At 37.3% G+C, this 14385-nt stretch overlaps 1 protein-coding gene across 3 annotated transcripts in view; it reads right to left on the reverse strand.

Annotated features, from left to right (window-relative positions):
- Positions 1 to 7757: 7757 nt before the first annotated feature.
- LOC109407040 (josephin-like protein) overlaps positions 7758 to 14385 on the reverse strand; it is a 42102-nt gene continuing 35474 nt past the window's right edge. For all 3 annotated transcript variants that reach the window (XM_029873162.2, XM_029873163.2, XM_029873160.2), the window contains 2 exons: positions 8037 to 8217; positions 7758 to 7975 (listed from right to left, as the gene is read on the reverse strand). In XM_029873162.2, coding sequence (XP_029729022.2) covers positions 7841 to 7975; positions 8037 to 8217 — 316 coding nt within the window. In that variant the 3' untranslated portion in view covers positions 7758 to 7840. The remainder of the gene's footprint in view (positions 7976 to 8036; positions 8218 to 14385) is intronic.

Genomic DNA, 14385 nt, shown 5'->3' on the forward strand with positions numbered 1-14385 from the left:
ACAAACGTTGGGAGTGACGTAGCTAAGAGATTTTGTCCAGTTTTTCTCCAGGGATGGGGCACAGGCATTTTCACTGTGTCCTGGCCAACAAGCCTAGGCTTAAGCGCCATTGCACAGTGGGAAAAATCGACCTATTTTGCCCCATTCTGCCCTTTTTTCATACAAAAAGAGAATCAAAATGTACTTTCAAACAACTAACACGACTGTAGATCGTTGAAAATAGCTGCAGGTGTAATTAGAGGTTAACAGAAATCATAAACATTTATGAAAGACCCTTTAAAATGCTTATTTTGCCCCATATGTCCCAACAACTGCTGGAAATTGTGAATTTTATATAATTATGAATGGATTTTTAAGGTTACTGATTTGAATTAGATTTATTTTGCACGATCAAAAAGCGCTAGATCTGTTATCACCAGAATCATCTTCAGTAGTTGTCCAATTTGCCCCATTTTGCCCTATTATCATAGAAAAATCAGATTTATAATTTATCCAGCAATGAATTAACTACATGGGCTGTTTTCCTACTCTACGCATCGACCAATGTGGCGCTAGCTTCTATGCGCGAAAAATCGCTAAAAGTAAATCGCAAAAATATTGTATGGCGAATACCATCTAAAGGCAAATTCTTCAAAGTGGAACACATTATTCGAAAAAATATTTGGTAGTGGTTGTGCACAATGATGACCACTATTAAGCCTACCAAATAATTTTTCGGGAAATGCTTTGTATTTCAAGTAATTCAAGTTTAGATGCATTTCGCCATACAAAATTATATTGATTTACTCCTGCTGATCAACTGTGGCTGCGCGCAAAGCGGGTAGTCCATTGATGAACTTTTGGTACTGAAACAAATCGGGCCAAACATTTCAATAGGTCCTATCTGCATTTGAGAGGCTCTCTTTGTTCACTTTCTCTTTCAATTATTGCAATGTAATGGTACACTTTTCAACTATTTTTGCAGTACAAATTAAAAGACGATTATTTTGACCATCGTTCAATCCAAGGAGACAATCGTAATACAAATAGGGTGCGGGCACCGGTTTTGGCCAGTCTAAGGGAAATCATTTTTAAAAAATAACCAATAATCCAATAAAAACAACCAATGTGGTCAATGAAAGGTTTCGATCTATACTTTATTAGAAAAATGCAGAAATCAAGCTAATACTTGATTTTCGTATTAAAAGTGGCACTGGCCAAAATAGAAGCATTGCCGCAGTTTTGGCCATATTCTCAGCTTTGGTTTCTATTTTGGCCAATCACGTGTATTTCTTATGGGAGTGGCCAAATTAGAAGCACCCTGGCCAAAATAGATAGGGTCTGGGACCATTTGGGCAGGAGCACCTATTTTGGGCACTTGCTGCTATAACTCAGCCAATTTCGAACCGATTGACTTGATTTTTGAAACACGATCAGGAAAGCGCAGTATCTAGCTGTGTTAAAAAATTCAGGTTAATCGGTTTGAAATGGACTGAGTTATAGCAGCAAGTGCCCAAAATAGGTGCTCCTGCTCAAATGGTCCCAGACCCTATATGGGAGCTGATTTTTTAAGAAAAAATATTTTTTTCTTCCAGTTTTTAATCGAAATGTATGGTTTTCACAGCTGTAATCATCATATTATATTAGATTTTACTAGTTAAAAATAAATTTATGCCGATTTAGATCGTAACAGGCTGAATACCGCACTATGGCCAAAACTCCGGGCTGGCCAAAACTGAAGCTTCTACCCTATACAGCTGAGATATTAACGAAAGAGAGGGAAATCGAAGAGAGCTTCTCTTCTGCAGATAGGACCTTTAGACATGTTTGGCCTGAAATGTAATCGAAAAGACAGTTAAAACATATGACTGGTGGGGAGTTCAGGGTATAATAAGCATTAATCTAATCTAATCTCCAAACAAATCCAGGTTGATATTTGTTGCTTTTCCTTATGGTGTCCCAGTTCATAATGATGTCGCGAATAACCATACATTCTAGTATCTTTTGATGTCGTCTCCCTCTTCACGAACATCCCGAAGGACCTGGTTATTCGCGACATCATTATGAACTGGGACACCATAGGAAAAGCAACAAATATCAACCTGGATTTGTTCCTCGAGATGGTGAGCTTTTGCATAGATAGCAGCTACTTCAAATTCCGGGATAAGTTCTATCAACAAACATTTGGTACAGCTATGGGCAGTCCTCTTTCGCCAATACTTGCGGAAGTAGTCATGGAAGTACTTTTAAGGACTGTCACAAATAGACTGAGTTTCCCACTCCCAGTCATAAAAAAATATGTGGACGATTTGTTCATAGCCCTACCAGAAGACCAAATAGAACATACGCTACAGATATTCAACAGCTACAACCAACACCTGCAGTTCACCGTTGAGAAGGAGGCCGACGGAAGGCTTCCATTCCTCGACACCCTGGTCATCAGAAACCCAGATCAGACCATATCTACGCAATGGTATTCCAAACCAATATCTTCAGGACGACTGCTAAACTTCCACTCATTCCACCCCATAAGCATGAAGATAAACGTCGCCGCAAACTTCATCAAACGGGTGACCTTGCTCACCACCAATCTCAATCAACAACAGCAATCCAACATCATCTTCCACCACCTCCGCTCCAACAACTACCCGTCGTCGTTGATCAACCGCTTGCTATGCCGAGCAAAACCGAGGGCCTCGATAACAGAAGTCCCGCATGATACACCAACAACATCCAACGTAGGCCACCTCCAAGAGTTAAACGAAGAAAACCATCCTCACGCCGGCAGCATCACCTCCAGAGGCTTGCAAACTCCATTGGACCAAAACACTCCAGCCATCCAACCCCAGCAGCGACCACCACCTTCCACAACCAACGGACAGCAGCTCACCGAATACAGAAGCATCCCCTTCATTGAAAATCTCAGTCCTACAATCGCCAACATCCTAAAAGCCGATTTTCCACAGGTACGAATTGCCTACAAAACATTAAAAAACACAAATAACATCCTACGATCAGTTAAAGACCCCCTCCCTATTCTCGACCAATGCAACGTTATTTACAGTCTAGAATGCACAGACTGTAAACAAACATACATTGGAATGACCACAAACCAGTTAAAAACTAGAATGTCTGGACACAAGAGCAATGTTAACCAATACACCAAATTAATCCAAAGCAATGACACACACACAAATGAAAAAATCCTAAGACTAGGCGAAAAAACGGCATTAATGAAACATGTCATTGAAAACAACCCAGGGGGTGGGAAACTCGGCACAAAGTGCCCGGCACACTCGCCGGCACACTTTTGGCACACTTGCCGGCACATTAATGACGCTGGCTGTCATCAAACTGGCAACACTTTTTTATGTTTTTTTTCTGGAGGAGAAAGAAAATGAAGAAGAAAATAACGAAAACAAATTTTCTCAATACTTTGGAAAAAAAAATGCAACTGGTATCGAATGTTCTTGAAGCTCGAAAGCTGCCATGAAAGCTGCAGTTTTTTTCCAGCTGTGTCTAATGGGGGGCGTAACAAGAATGAGGACCAGAATGAGGACCCAAAGCGCTGGATTTCTTAGCAGCAGCAGCAGCATCAAGATCAAGTCTTCCCCCTGTCTTCCTGATTTTACTGAAACAAGCGCATCCCCTGGCGCAGCTATAGCTGCTATAGTGGAGGTTTCCTACGGTACTGATATACTGATACATTTATTCGGTCCCGGTGGAGTAAATTTTAGCCAAAAACATGCTTTCAAATACCAGCAAGATCGCAGCATAATCAGGAGATTGCTTTTGAATCGGTTTTTGATTCCAATAAAGTTGCAAGAATCACGATCAAAACAAAACAAGTGAAAGGTTGCCAGATACACAAAAAACAATTAAGCAACTGACAGCATAACTGCCAGCACGCTGGCACACTTCGGCACGTTCGGCACATCACCGGCACATTTGGCACAAAATGAAGTGTGCCGAGTTTCTCACCCCCTGAAACAACCATATGTTCAATGTTGCAAACCCAAAAATTCTCGATAGGGCCAATAGAAAATCAACACTACCAACACTAGAGATGTGTCACATCATCCATACACCTAACTAAAGACACTATATGCAAAGACACGAAATGTTCCAATTGGAATTCCAAATTTGCTGTCAATGTTATTCCAATCGAGCAGGAGACCTGTCAAACGCGCTTTAAAAGCATTGCTCGACAGCATCATCGTCATGACGCGACAATCATCATCAACAGCAACAACAAAGAAGGCACGGCAACAACGCTTTGTTTTTTCGTTAGCAGATAATGACAAAATCGCTTCCGAGTTTGTTCACAACAAAAACGCTTGGAATATTTGTCTCGTTCTATTCACATCGTGATTTTCGCATTGTTTTACAACTGAAACTCGACCCTGAGGATGGCAAGAGTCTTAATGGACTACCCGCTTTGCGCGCAGCCACAGTTGATCAGCAGGAGTAAATCAATTTAATTTTGTATGGCGAAATGCATCTAAACTTGAATTACTTGAAATACAAAGCTTTTCCCGAAAAAATATTTGGTAGCCTTAATAGTGGTCACCATTGTCCACAACCACTACCAAATATTTTTTCAAATAATGTGTTCCACTTCAAGAAATTTGCCTTTAGATTGTATTCGCCATACAATATTTTTGCGATTTACTTTTAGCGATTTTTCGCGCATAGAAGCTAGCGCCACATTGGTCAATGCGGAGAGTAGGAAAACAGCCGATGTAGTTAATTCATTCGTCCAAATGCTCATGAATTCGATGATGTGGGTCGAAAATTTCAGCAGAAAAGCCGAAATATCGGCACACGCACGGCAAGCGATGTTTGTTTTATTTCTCTCATCGCTTGACATGCGCTTGTTGCGGTTGCGGAGCACCTTTGTTACCAACATGCACCGCCTAGGACAAAGCGTTTGTTTTTCGGCGTGATCCATTTTACGTACCCTGGGCCCTGTAGCATAATCGGGCTAATAATATTAGCTACAAGCTACAAGTTACAAGTACTAATATTACAAGTGCTAATAATTTGTGTTGCATAAAGGCTCGATTTTCCACTAATATTATTAGCACTTGTAATATTAGTGACCATGAAAATACAAGTTGGTTTGGTTCATTTACCTGTCAAAATTCATCCGACAGTTCACTATTAATTTGAAATGGCAGTTGTTGTTTGTTTATTTCCTGCATTTTTTCGAAAAGCATCCGGAAGAAAAATTAAAAAAAGTTAACAGAATGTTCGTTAAAAATAATTTCATGGATTCGGAAGTTTAGCAATCTCTATACTGCCTATGATCGCATATCAGTCCCATATTTGCTGGGTTTCTTATTCATATGGGACAGTTATGCGATCATAGGCAGTATACGATACATGAAGAAAAGCATGTGCTATTTGGATCATTTTCGGCCGCTCTAACGAAATATTTTTTTATTAAGTATGGTATATCAATTACCAAAATAAAGTAACACATTTTTTTTTTAATTTTACTATTATAGATTATTACAAGTTGTTTTATTATGGCATTTTCATAGACAAATAAACGACTAAAGCGTCAAAAACAATAAACACATAAATGACAAATATACATACACAAAACATGGAATAGCATTAGTGAATATGCTGAAAAAATATCGAGATTTTTAATAAAATGTCCCAAAGATTCAATTGAAAAACAATGTATAAAGATTTAGCAACAGGTATCATACTTCTTGTTTAAATCCGAAGTGACCTAGGATGCGATAATTGAGCTTTTACCTTGAGGCAAGACACTGTGCTTGCTGGAGGGTACATTTTTCGTCACAGAGTTGCTCAGAATTCCTCCGGATTACTCCCGTTTTTATATGGGTGTTGGCTGACTTATCGCAAAATCAAAACAATATTGCCCGATATCTCGCTTTGCTTGCAGTTTTAGGGATGTTTTTCAACAAAATTCGTCGATCACAGGTACAAAGAGTTATTCACAATTTCTCAGAGTTACTCTCGTTTGCAGTGTCTTTCCCCTAGGCTTTTACCTACTTTTATATGTATCCACTCGATTCGGATCAGTGCATATTGTAGCTTTTAATTAGCTCAATTATGCACAATAAAAACAATTGATTCAAATGTATTTCGCATATGCAACTTCACGTGTGCTTCAAGTTGCACCTTTGATTTGATGCAGTGACGCAGTAACCATAACATTGTCTGTGATAATACATAAATCAAAGATGGGTATTGTAGATACTTTGGAGAACTTGAGAAACTTAGCAGAAATGATATTTTGTATACAAAATGACGTGCACATCAACGCAATTATTTCTCAATGAGTTTCAAAATGGTAAATCAATATATTTCAAACGAAATATGACTTCTGCAATAATTAAAATTAACTTGTAAAATTGTTTACAAGACCTTTGCGACTTGTAATCAAAAGTACAAGTCATAGCTAATATTTTATACTTGTAGTTTGTTTATGCAACAGACACTGGTAAATTCTACTAATAATATTAGTCCAACCGACTTGTAGTATTAGACTTGTAACTTGTACTTGTAGAATTTTTATGCAACAGGAAATCACAAACTACAAGCTACAAGACTAATATTATTAGTAAAATTTTCATTATGCTACAGGCCCCTGGTGGTGGGATAATTTTGTTTGCCTGTGCGTCGTATTTGGCGCAAGATCGTCAATAGAGCCTTAAAAAAATATGGGTTGCTTGGGAAAGTTTGCTCAATAAATTATCGGAAAGCCGTTGAGCACATAAATTTTTTGACGGAGGCTCTCTGAGAGAATTGCGCTTGCGTGAAAACATTTTTTTTAACATGGGAAAGGATAGGAGCTGCATTTTCAAATGCTTCTAATTCTTTATAGATTTTTTTTCAAGCAAAACGTTCTTAATGTTATCGAATGAGATTTTGATACGCTATATTATAGACATAGCATTGTGATTTAAAAACTTTTGTCTAAAACCAGTTATAATGTAGCTAATTGAAAGTATATTGCAAAACATTAACACTTTTTTCAATCTGAAGTCCCTAAAATATTTTAGAAGCATTTGAAAATGCAGCTCCTACCCTTTCCCATGTTAAAAAAAATTGATTTCACGCACAACGCAATTCTCTCAGAGAGCCTCCGTCAAGGCGAATTCCTGGTCGCAATGATCGAAGCAAATTGGCTTCTTTAACGATGTTGAGATAATTAGATATTCTGAATCTGCATGTCAAACTGAGCCGAAATCCAAATTTTCATGAATTTTGGTGCCCGGGAACCTATTTAAAAATCAATTTGAAGTTTGTATGGGAGCGATTTGTCGAATCACCCCTCATCGCATTTTGTACTGGGCGGAGCTGTCAAACGGTTGCCCAGCTGTCAAAAGGTGATTTCAAAAAATCTCATTGAAAATGATTTTTGGTACCAAAATCAAGTTCTAAAAATCTAAAAAAATCATAGTGGCTCAGAAAAAGGTGCTCTTCCAAATAAAATCAAAAAATCAATACATTTTTCAAAATTTAAAAACCCAATTCGACAATAATCGGTCCAACGAAAAAGATTGGCGTTAATGCGTTAATATGGACCGAAAAGACCGCTTTCCCCTCATCCCACGACACTCACTCCTTGTCCAGCAGTCCAGCTTCCTAGAGGTTTCCGGCCAATAAATAGTACCAGACCCTCACAATCACGTAACGTAAGTAAAGTTTTACTACCTTTTTTGGCTTTCGGATATGTATGGTAAAATTATAAGCTTGATTTGTGGAATAAGATTAACTTGGCAACATAGATGGTCTCATGTCTCAAACTGTGTGAATTATTATTTTTATCTTTATAGAGAATTATCATAACGAAGATGAAAGGTAATGAGACTTACATCTATCGTACTCCATCCTGTCTGTATTCTGGAAGCAGCCAGGTCTGATCCTTTTCGACTCCTTTCGTGCAAACAATAAACAACTCTTTATCGTTGCTATGCAGTTGACTGCGTAGATATTCCATGGTTTGATTTTCCTTACAATTTCATAAACCATGTAATTAAATTTAATATTAGATTAGTTTTTTTTATACTTACGTCTCCTATAGCTTGAGGGGCATCTAGTTTAGAATCCAAATTCAAGTATTGTCCGTTTATCTTTCGCACACTGATCCAATGTCTTCGTTGGATTGGCAATCTTACAAATCCAATTTTGTAGTTTGATGGAACGTTTAAAATAAAACCAACTATTTTCGAAGTATCAATGCAACACGGATCTCTGAAATTGGTGAACATGGTACAATTGTAATGTATAACTTACGTACTTAAGAGTGTATCAAAGATATGCCTATTACAATTTTTTTTTTCAAACAATTTAAAAATATAAATATGATTTTTCAATGACATTTAGATGCAATTTGAAGAACAATTTAAATAGTTTATAATTCGCTTTTGCTTAATAAAAATTGGTAGACATATTGGTTTAGGTAGCTCGATTAAGTACAATATGCTTTATCTAACGGAACAATTTCTGATCAGTTTCGTCCTAGAGATCAATTTGACCCCGGTTTACGGTACCACAAGGACTTTCCAAAGAAAATATTCGAGAAAGTCTTCCAAAAATAACCCTAAACTTTTTTTCCAGGCGCAATAAAATTATAACGGACTACCCGTTTGGCGCACACCCACAGTTGATCAGCAGGAGTAAATCCATTTTATTTTGTATGGTGAAAAGCACCTAAACTTGAATTACTTGAAATAGAAAGCTTTTACTGAAAAAATATTTGGTAGGCTTAATAACAGTCACCATCAGTGTTGCCACATTTTTATCTGTACCTGAGGCTCAAAAATCTTTTTTATCTGTACCAGACATTCGAAAAATCTGTACCCAAAATCTGTATTAAATTTGCACCACATTTGATACACAAAAAAGAGCATTACATTCGGGCTAAACTATGAAAAACACTTAATTTGAGTATACTGTTATTAATTTATGAACTTGTAAAACAAAAATATCAGTATTAAGAATGTTTTAAATTTGAATTTTAATGATTTTTTCTCAATTTCAAAAAATCTACGAAGAGTTACGTCTGTTTGTCTGTGGTAGATATATTGTTACTTTTTACAATAGAAATCAAGCCCATATAGTTCGTACAATAAGTGAACATAAGCTTTATTAGTGACTAATTGATTCGATTGTTTTTCAATAGTTCTATAATAATTTAAAGTTACTATCAGTAAAAATTAATTTAAGTTGTTTTTATATAGTTGCAAAAGTGCCTGCAAAGTTCTCATGAACTTTTTATTAAAAAAGAGTTTATTTCTCAATTACACTTGAAAACAATTCGTAACAAATAAATAACAATAAAAATTATTGTTGCTTGGATCATGTTCGTATAATCAAGTATAAAATCACTTGACATATTTTTTTTATAGTTTTCGTTTTAAATTTGAGTACAGTAGATTTTTCGGTTATCGAATGTTATTCGCTGACTGACAGACGTCAAGCCGTGTTGGCAGAGGAAGCTCTCAATGAATAACTGAGGAAGTACTTATAGAAAACTAGCTGAAAAGCAGGTTTTAGCCAAGTGAGGACGTTACGACTAGAAAAAGATGAACAATGATTTTCCTAATGTTTTCCAATAAATTGAAGGAATCTAGTAAATAGTAAACTACCATCACAGACAAACAGGCGTAACACTCTGATGATTCCCATCTTACACCAATTTAACGGTCTTTGTCAAAATTTGATAGTTGGCCAACTGCCCAACCGTGGCGCTCGCATAGTTTTTGTTCGAGTTTGACGTTTGCTCACTACCGCCACCTAGTTGGTGGTCGGCCAAACATTGTCCCTTTAGCATTGGGCGAATATGTTTCCGTGACTATGATTTGAATCAAAAAAGGTTCGAAGAATTACTTCTGTTTGTCTGTGCTACCATTGATAACAATACAAATACAATTTATTTAATGGGGTCAATGAATTAACTACATCGGCTGTTTTCCTACTCTCCGCATCGACCAATGTGGCGCTAGCTTCTATGCGCGAAAAAGCGCTAAAAGTAAATCGCAAAAATATAGTATGGCGAATAGCATCGAAAGGCAAATTTATCGAAGTGGAATACATTATTCGAAAAAATATTTGGTAGTGGTTGTGCACAATAATGACTACTATTAAGCCTACCAAATATTTTTTCAGTAAAAGCTTTCTATTTCAAGTAATTCAAGTTTAGATGCTTTTCACCATACAAAATAAAATGGATTTACTCCTGCTCATCAACTGTGGGTGTGCGCCAAGCGGGTAGTCCATTGAACCGATGTTGAAATAAACATGCAATAATATTTGTTGTTATGTAAACAGATTTCGCCTTTGAAAAACCAAAGAATTTATATTTCTCGGTAACATTTTTGTTCAGCATTTACAGATACTAATGGCCACATGAATGGACTACCCGCTTGGCGCACACCCATAGTTGATCAGCAGGAGTAAATCCATTTTATTTAGTATGGTGAAAAGCATCTAAACTTAAATTACTTGAAATAGAAAGCTTTTACTGAAAAAATATTTGGTAGGCTTAATAGTAGTCACCATTGTGCACAACCACTACCAAATATTTTTTCGAATAATGTACTCCACTCCGATAAATTTGCCTTTAGATGCTATTCGTCATACAATATTTTTGAGATTTACTTTTAGCGGTTTTTCGCGTATAGAAGCTAGCGCCACATTGGTCGATGCGGAGAGTAGGAAAACAGCCAAAGCATTTAATTCATTATATTTTCGGGAAAAGCTTCGTATTTCAAGTAATTCAAGTTTAGATGCATTTCGCCATACAAAATTAAATTGATTTACTCCTGCTGATCAACTGTGGCTGCGCGCAAAGTGGGTAGTCCATTAACTACATCGGCTGTTTTCCTACTCTCCGCATCGACCAATGTGGCGCTAGCCTCTATGCGCGAAAACTCGCTAAAAATAAATCGCAAAAATATTGTATGGCGAAAAGCATCTAAAGGCAAATTTATCGAAGTGGAATACTTTATTCGAAAAAATATTTGGTAGTGGTTGTGCACAATGGTGACTACTATTAAACCTACCAAATATTTTTTCAGTAAAAGCTTTCTATTTCAATTAATACAAGTTTAGATGCTTTTCACCATACAAAATAAAATGGATTTACTCATGCTGATCAACTGTGGGTGTGCGCCAAGCGGATAGTCCATTTTAAACAAATTAGTTGAAGAGCGAAAGATACAGAAAAAAAAACAGAAAGTACGTCAGGATTCGCTGACACAGAGGAAGGCAATCTTGCGTCAAATCGCCGAGAGCAACGCAGGCAGCAAAAGTGGATTTGCTGTTGATGTTCAGACTAATGTTTCATCATGGCTAGCGGATCAATAATTTACTGAAGGACCGCTTGAACGTGGCAAGGATGGCAACGAGCAACAAAAAGCCGTTAATGGACTACCCGCTTTGCGCGCAGCCACAGTTGATCAGCAGGAGTAAATCAATATAATTTTGTATGGCGAAATGCATCTAAACTTGAATTACTTGAAATACAAAGCTTTTCCCGAAAAAAATATTTGGTAGGCTTAAAGTGGTCACCATTGTGCACAACCACTACCAAATATTTTTTCGAATAATGTGTTCCACTTTGAATAATATGCCTTTAGATGGTATTCGCCATACAATATTTTTGCGATTTACTTTTAGCGATTTTTCGCGCATAGAAGCTAGCGCCACATTGGTCGATGCGGAGAGTAGGAAAACAGCAGATGTAGTTAATTCATTAGCCTGTGCACTAGGCCGTCCCTTATTTTGCAAAATTTAGAAATGTTATAAGTTCGTTAGTGGAAAATGATCGTTTTGATGATGATGATAATTGTGTACCCACCATCAGCGCAAGGATTACCTATGGCTGCAGAGTCATACCGGAACGGAATGATCTACCTGATGGTTTGTTGTAGCAGGATAAGCTAAATTCACTGGAGACCTTCGGAAAACAACATGATAATGGACTACCCGCTTGGTGCACACCCACAGTTGATCAGCAGGAGTAAATCAATTTTATTTTGTATGGTGAAAAGCATCTAAACTTGAATTACTTGAAATAGAAAGCTTTTACTGAAAAAATATTTGGTAGGCTTAATAGTAGTCACCATTGTGCACAACCACTACCAAATATTTTGTCGAATAATGTACTCCACTTCGATAAATTTGCCTTTAGATGCTATTCGCCATTAAATATTTTTGCGATTTACTTTTAGCGATATGCGGAGAGTAGGAAAACAGCCGATGTAGTTAATTCATTGTTATCTCGTGACAAAGTCTGGCTACCCCACGAACATTTGCCCGGAAACCAGTTCATTTAACTTCCTTAGGCTACCCCTCCGAAATCCCCATATATGTCATGTTCAAATATAAAAAAGTAATAATAAGGAACGAACTCACCGGGTAATCCTGACCAGCTGGTTTTCTATGTTTGGCTTTGGTCTCAGCATGCAAACGGTCCAACCATATTAAATGTGCACTCGTAATTTTTTTTGTAATTTTTATTGTTAACGTAACGTGAACCGGTTAGCATAGCCATTCTTAGGGTCAAGGAATTTTTACAACAAAAAGGAGAAAAAAAACTTAGGACAGTTCACACCACTCGCTGATTCTCCGATCGTCCGTCGAAGAATCCGAAAAAAAATACATAAGCGAGAATACCCGACGCACTGAAAAACAATCTCTTGGATACTAGCATTTCCGAACTCGGAATAACGACGAACACGAGCACCACGATGCGGGCAATGTGGTCTCTTGCCACCGAGCCATCGTCGATCGTTTACACAAAGTGCGAACAAAAAACACAAAGAAAAATTCGAAAACGCGGGAACGACGAAATGCGGCACGTTTCAGCCTCCGCGCCCTGCTTGTCACTGTTAGTGGAAAATGATCGTTTTAGCTAAAAAATGATCGTGTCAAAATTTGAAGTCCGTATCTCAAGGCTAAGTGGTCCCTCAAGGGGCCTAAAGTTGTCGAAAATTGTATGGGACCAAAAAAACATGAAATTTTTTTCGACAAAACAAATACGCTATTCTACTAAAACCGGTGCTTAGATTTGCGATATCTCTACTCGTTTCCAAGATATTGACAAAAAACGACTGAAAAATCAGCATTTTTTACCTTTTTTTTAGATTTCGAAGGAAACTTACCCTATTTTGTTTAATAACTCAAAAACGAGCAGAGATATCGCGAATCTAAGCACATTTTTGGCCCTTTAGGGTCCTAAAATCACCGATTTTAGTAGAATAGCGTATTTGTTTTCGTCGAAAAAAATTCATGTTTTTTTTGGTCCCATACAACGAATTAACTACATCGGCTGTTTTCCTACTCTCCGCATCGACCAATGTGGCGCTAGCTTCTATGCGTGAAAAATCGCTAAAAGTAAATCGCAAAAATATTGTATGGCGAATACCATCTAAAGGCAAATTCTTCAAAGTGGAACACATTATTCGAAAAAATATTTGGTAGTGGTTGTGCACAATGGTGACCACTATTAAGCCTACCAAATATTTTTTCAGTAAAAGCTTTCTATTTCAAGTAATTCAAGTTTAGATGCATTTCGCCATACAAGATTAAATGGACTACACGCTTTGCGCGCAGCCACAGTTGATCAGCAGGAGTAAATCAATTTAATTTTGTATGGCGAAATGCATCTAAACTTGAATTACTTGAAATACAAAGCTTTTCCCGAAAAAATATTTGGTAGGCTTAATAGTGGTCACCATTGTGCACAACCACTACCAAATATTTTTTCGAATAATGTGTTCCACTTTGAAGAATTGGCCTTTAGATGGTATTCGCCATACAATATTTTTGCGATTTACTTTTAGCGATTTTTTTGCGCATAGAAGCTAGCTCCACATTGGTCGATGCGGAGAGTAGGAAACAGCCGATGTAAATATGTAGTTATTTCATTGATTTACTCCTGCTGATCAACTGTGGCTGCGCGGCAAAGCGGGTAGTCAATTTTTGACAATTTTAAGCCCCTTGAGGGACCACTTAGCCTTGAGATACGGACTTCAAATTTTGACACGATCATTTCCTAGCTAAAACGATCATTTTCCACTAACGAACTTATAACATTTCCAATGGACTACCCGCTTTGCGCGCAGCCACAGTTGATCAGCAGAAGTAAATCAATTTAATTTTGTATGGCGAAATGCATCTAAACTCGAATTACTTGAAATACAAAGCTTTTCTCGAAAAAATATTTGGTATGCTTAATAGTGATCACCATTGTGCACAACCACTACCAAATATTTTTTCAAATAATGTGTTCCACTTTGAAGAATTTGCCTTCAGATGGTATTCGCCATACAATATTTTTGCGATTTACTTTTAGCGATTTTTCGCGCATAGAAGCTAGCGCCACATTGGTCGATGCGGAAAGTAGGAAAACAG

Source organism: Aedes albopictus, chromosome 2, assembly GCF_035046485.1.
Source record: "Aedes albopictus strain Foshan chromosome 2, AalbF5, whole genome shotgun sequence".
NCBI lineage: Eukaryota > Metazoa > Arthropoda > Insecta > Diptera > Culicidae > Aedes > Aedes albopictus.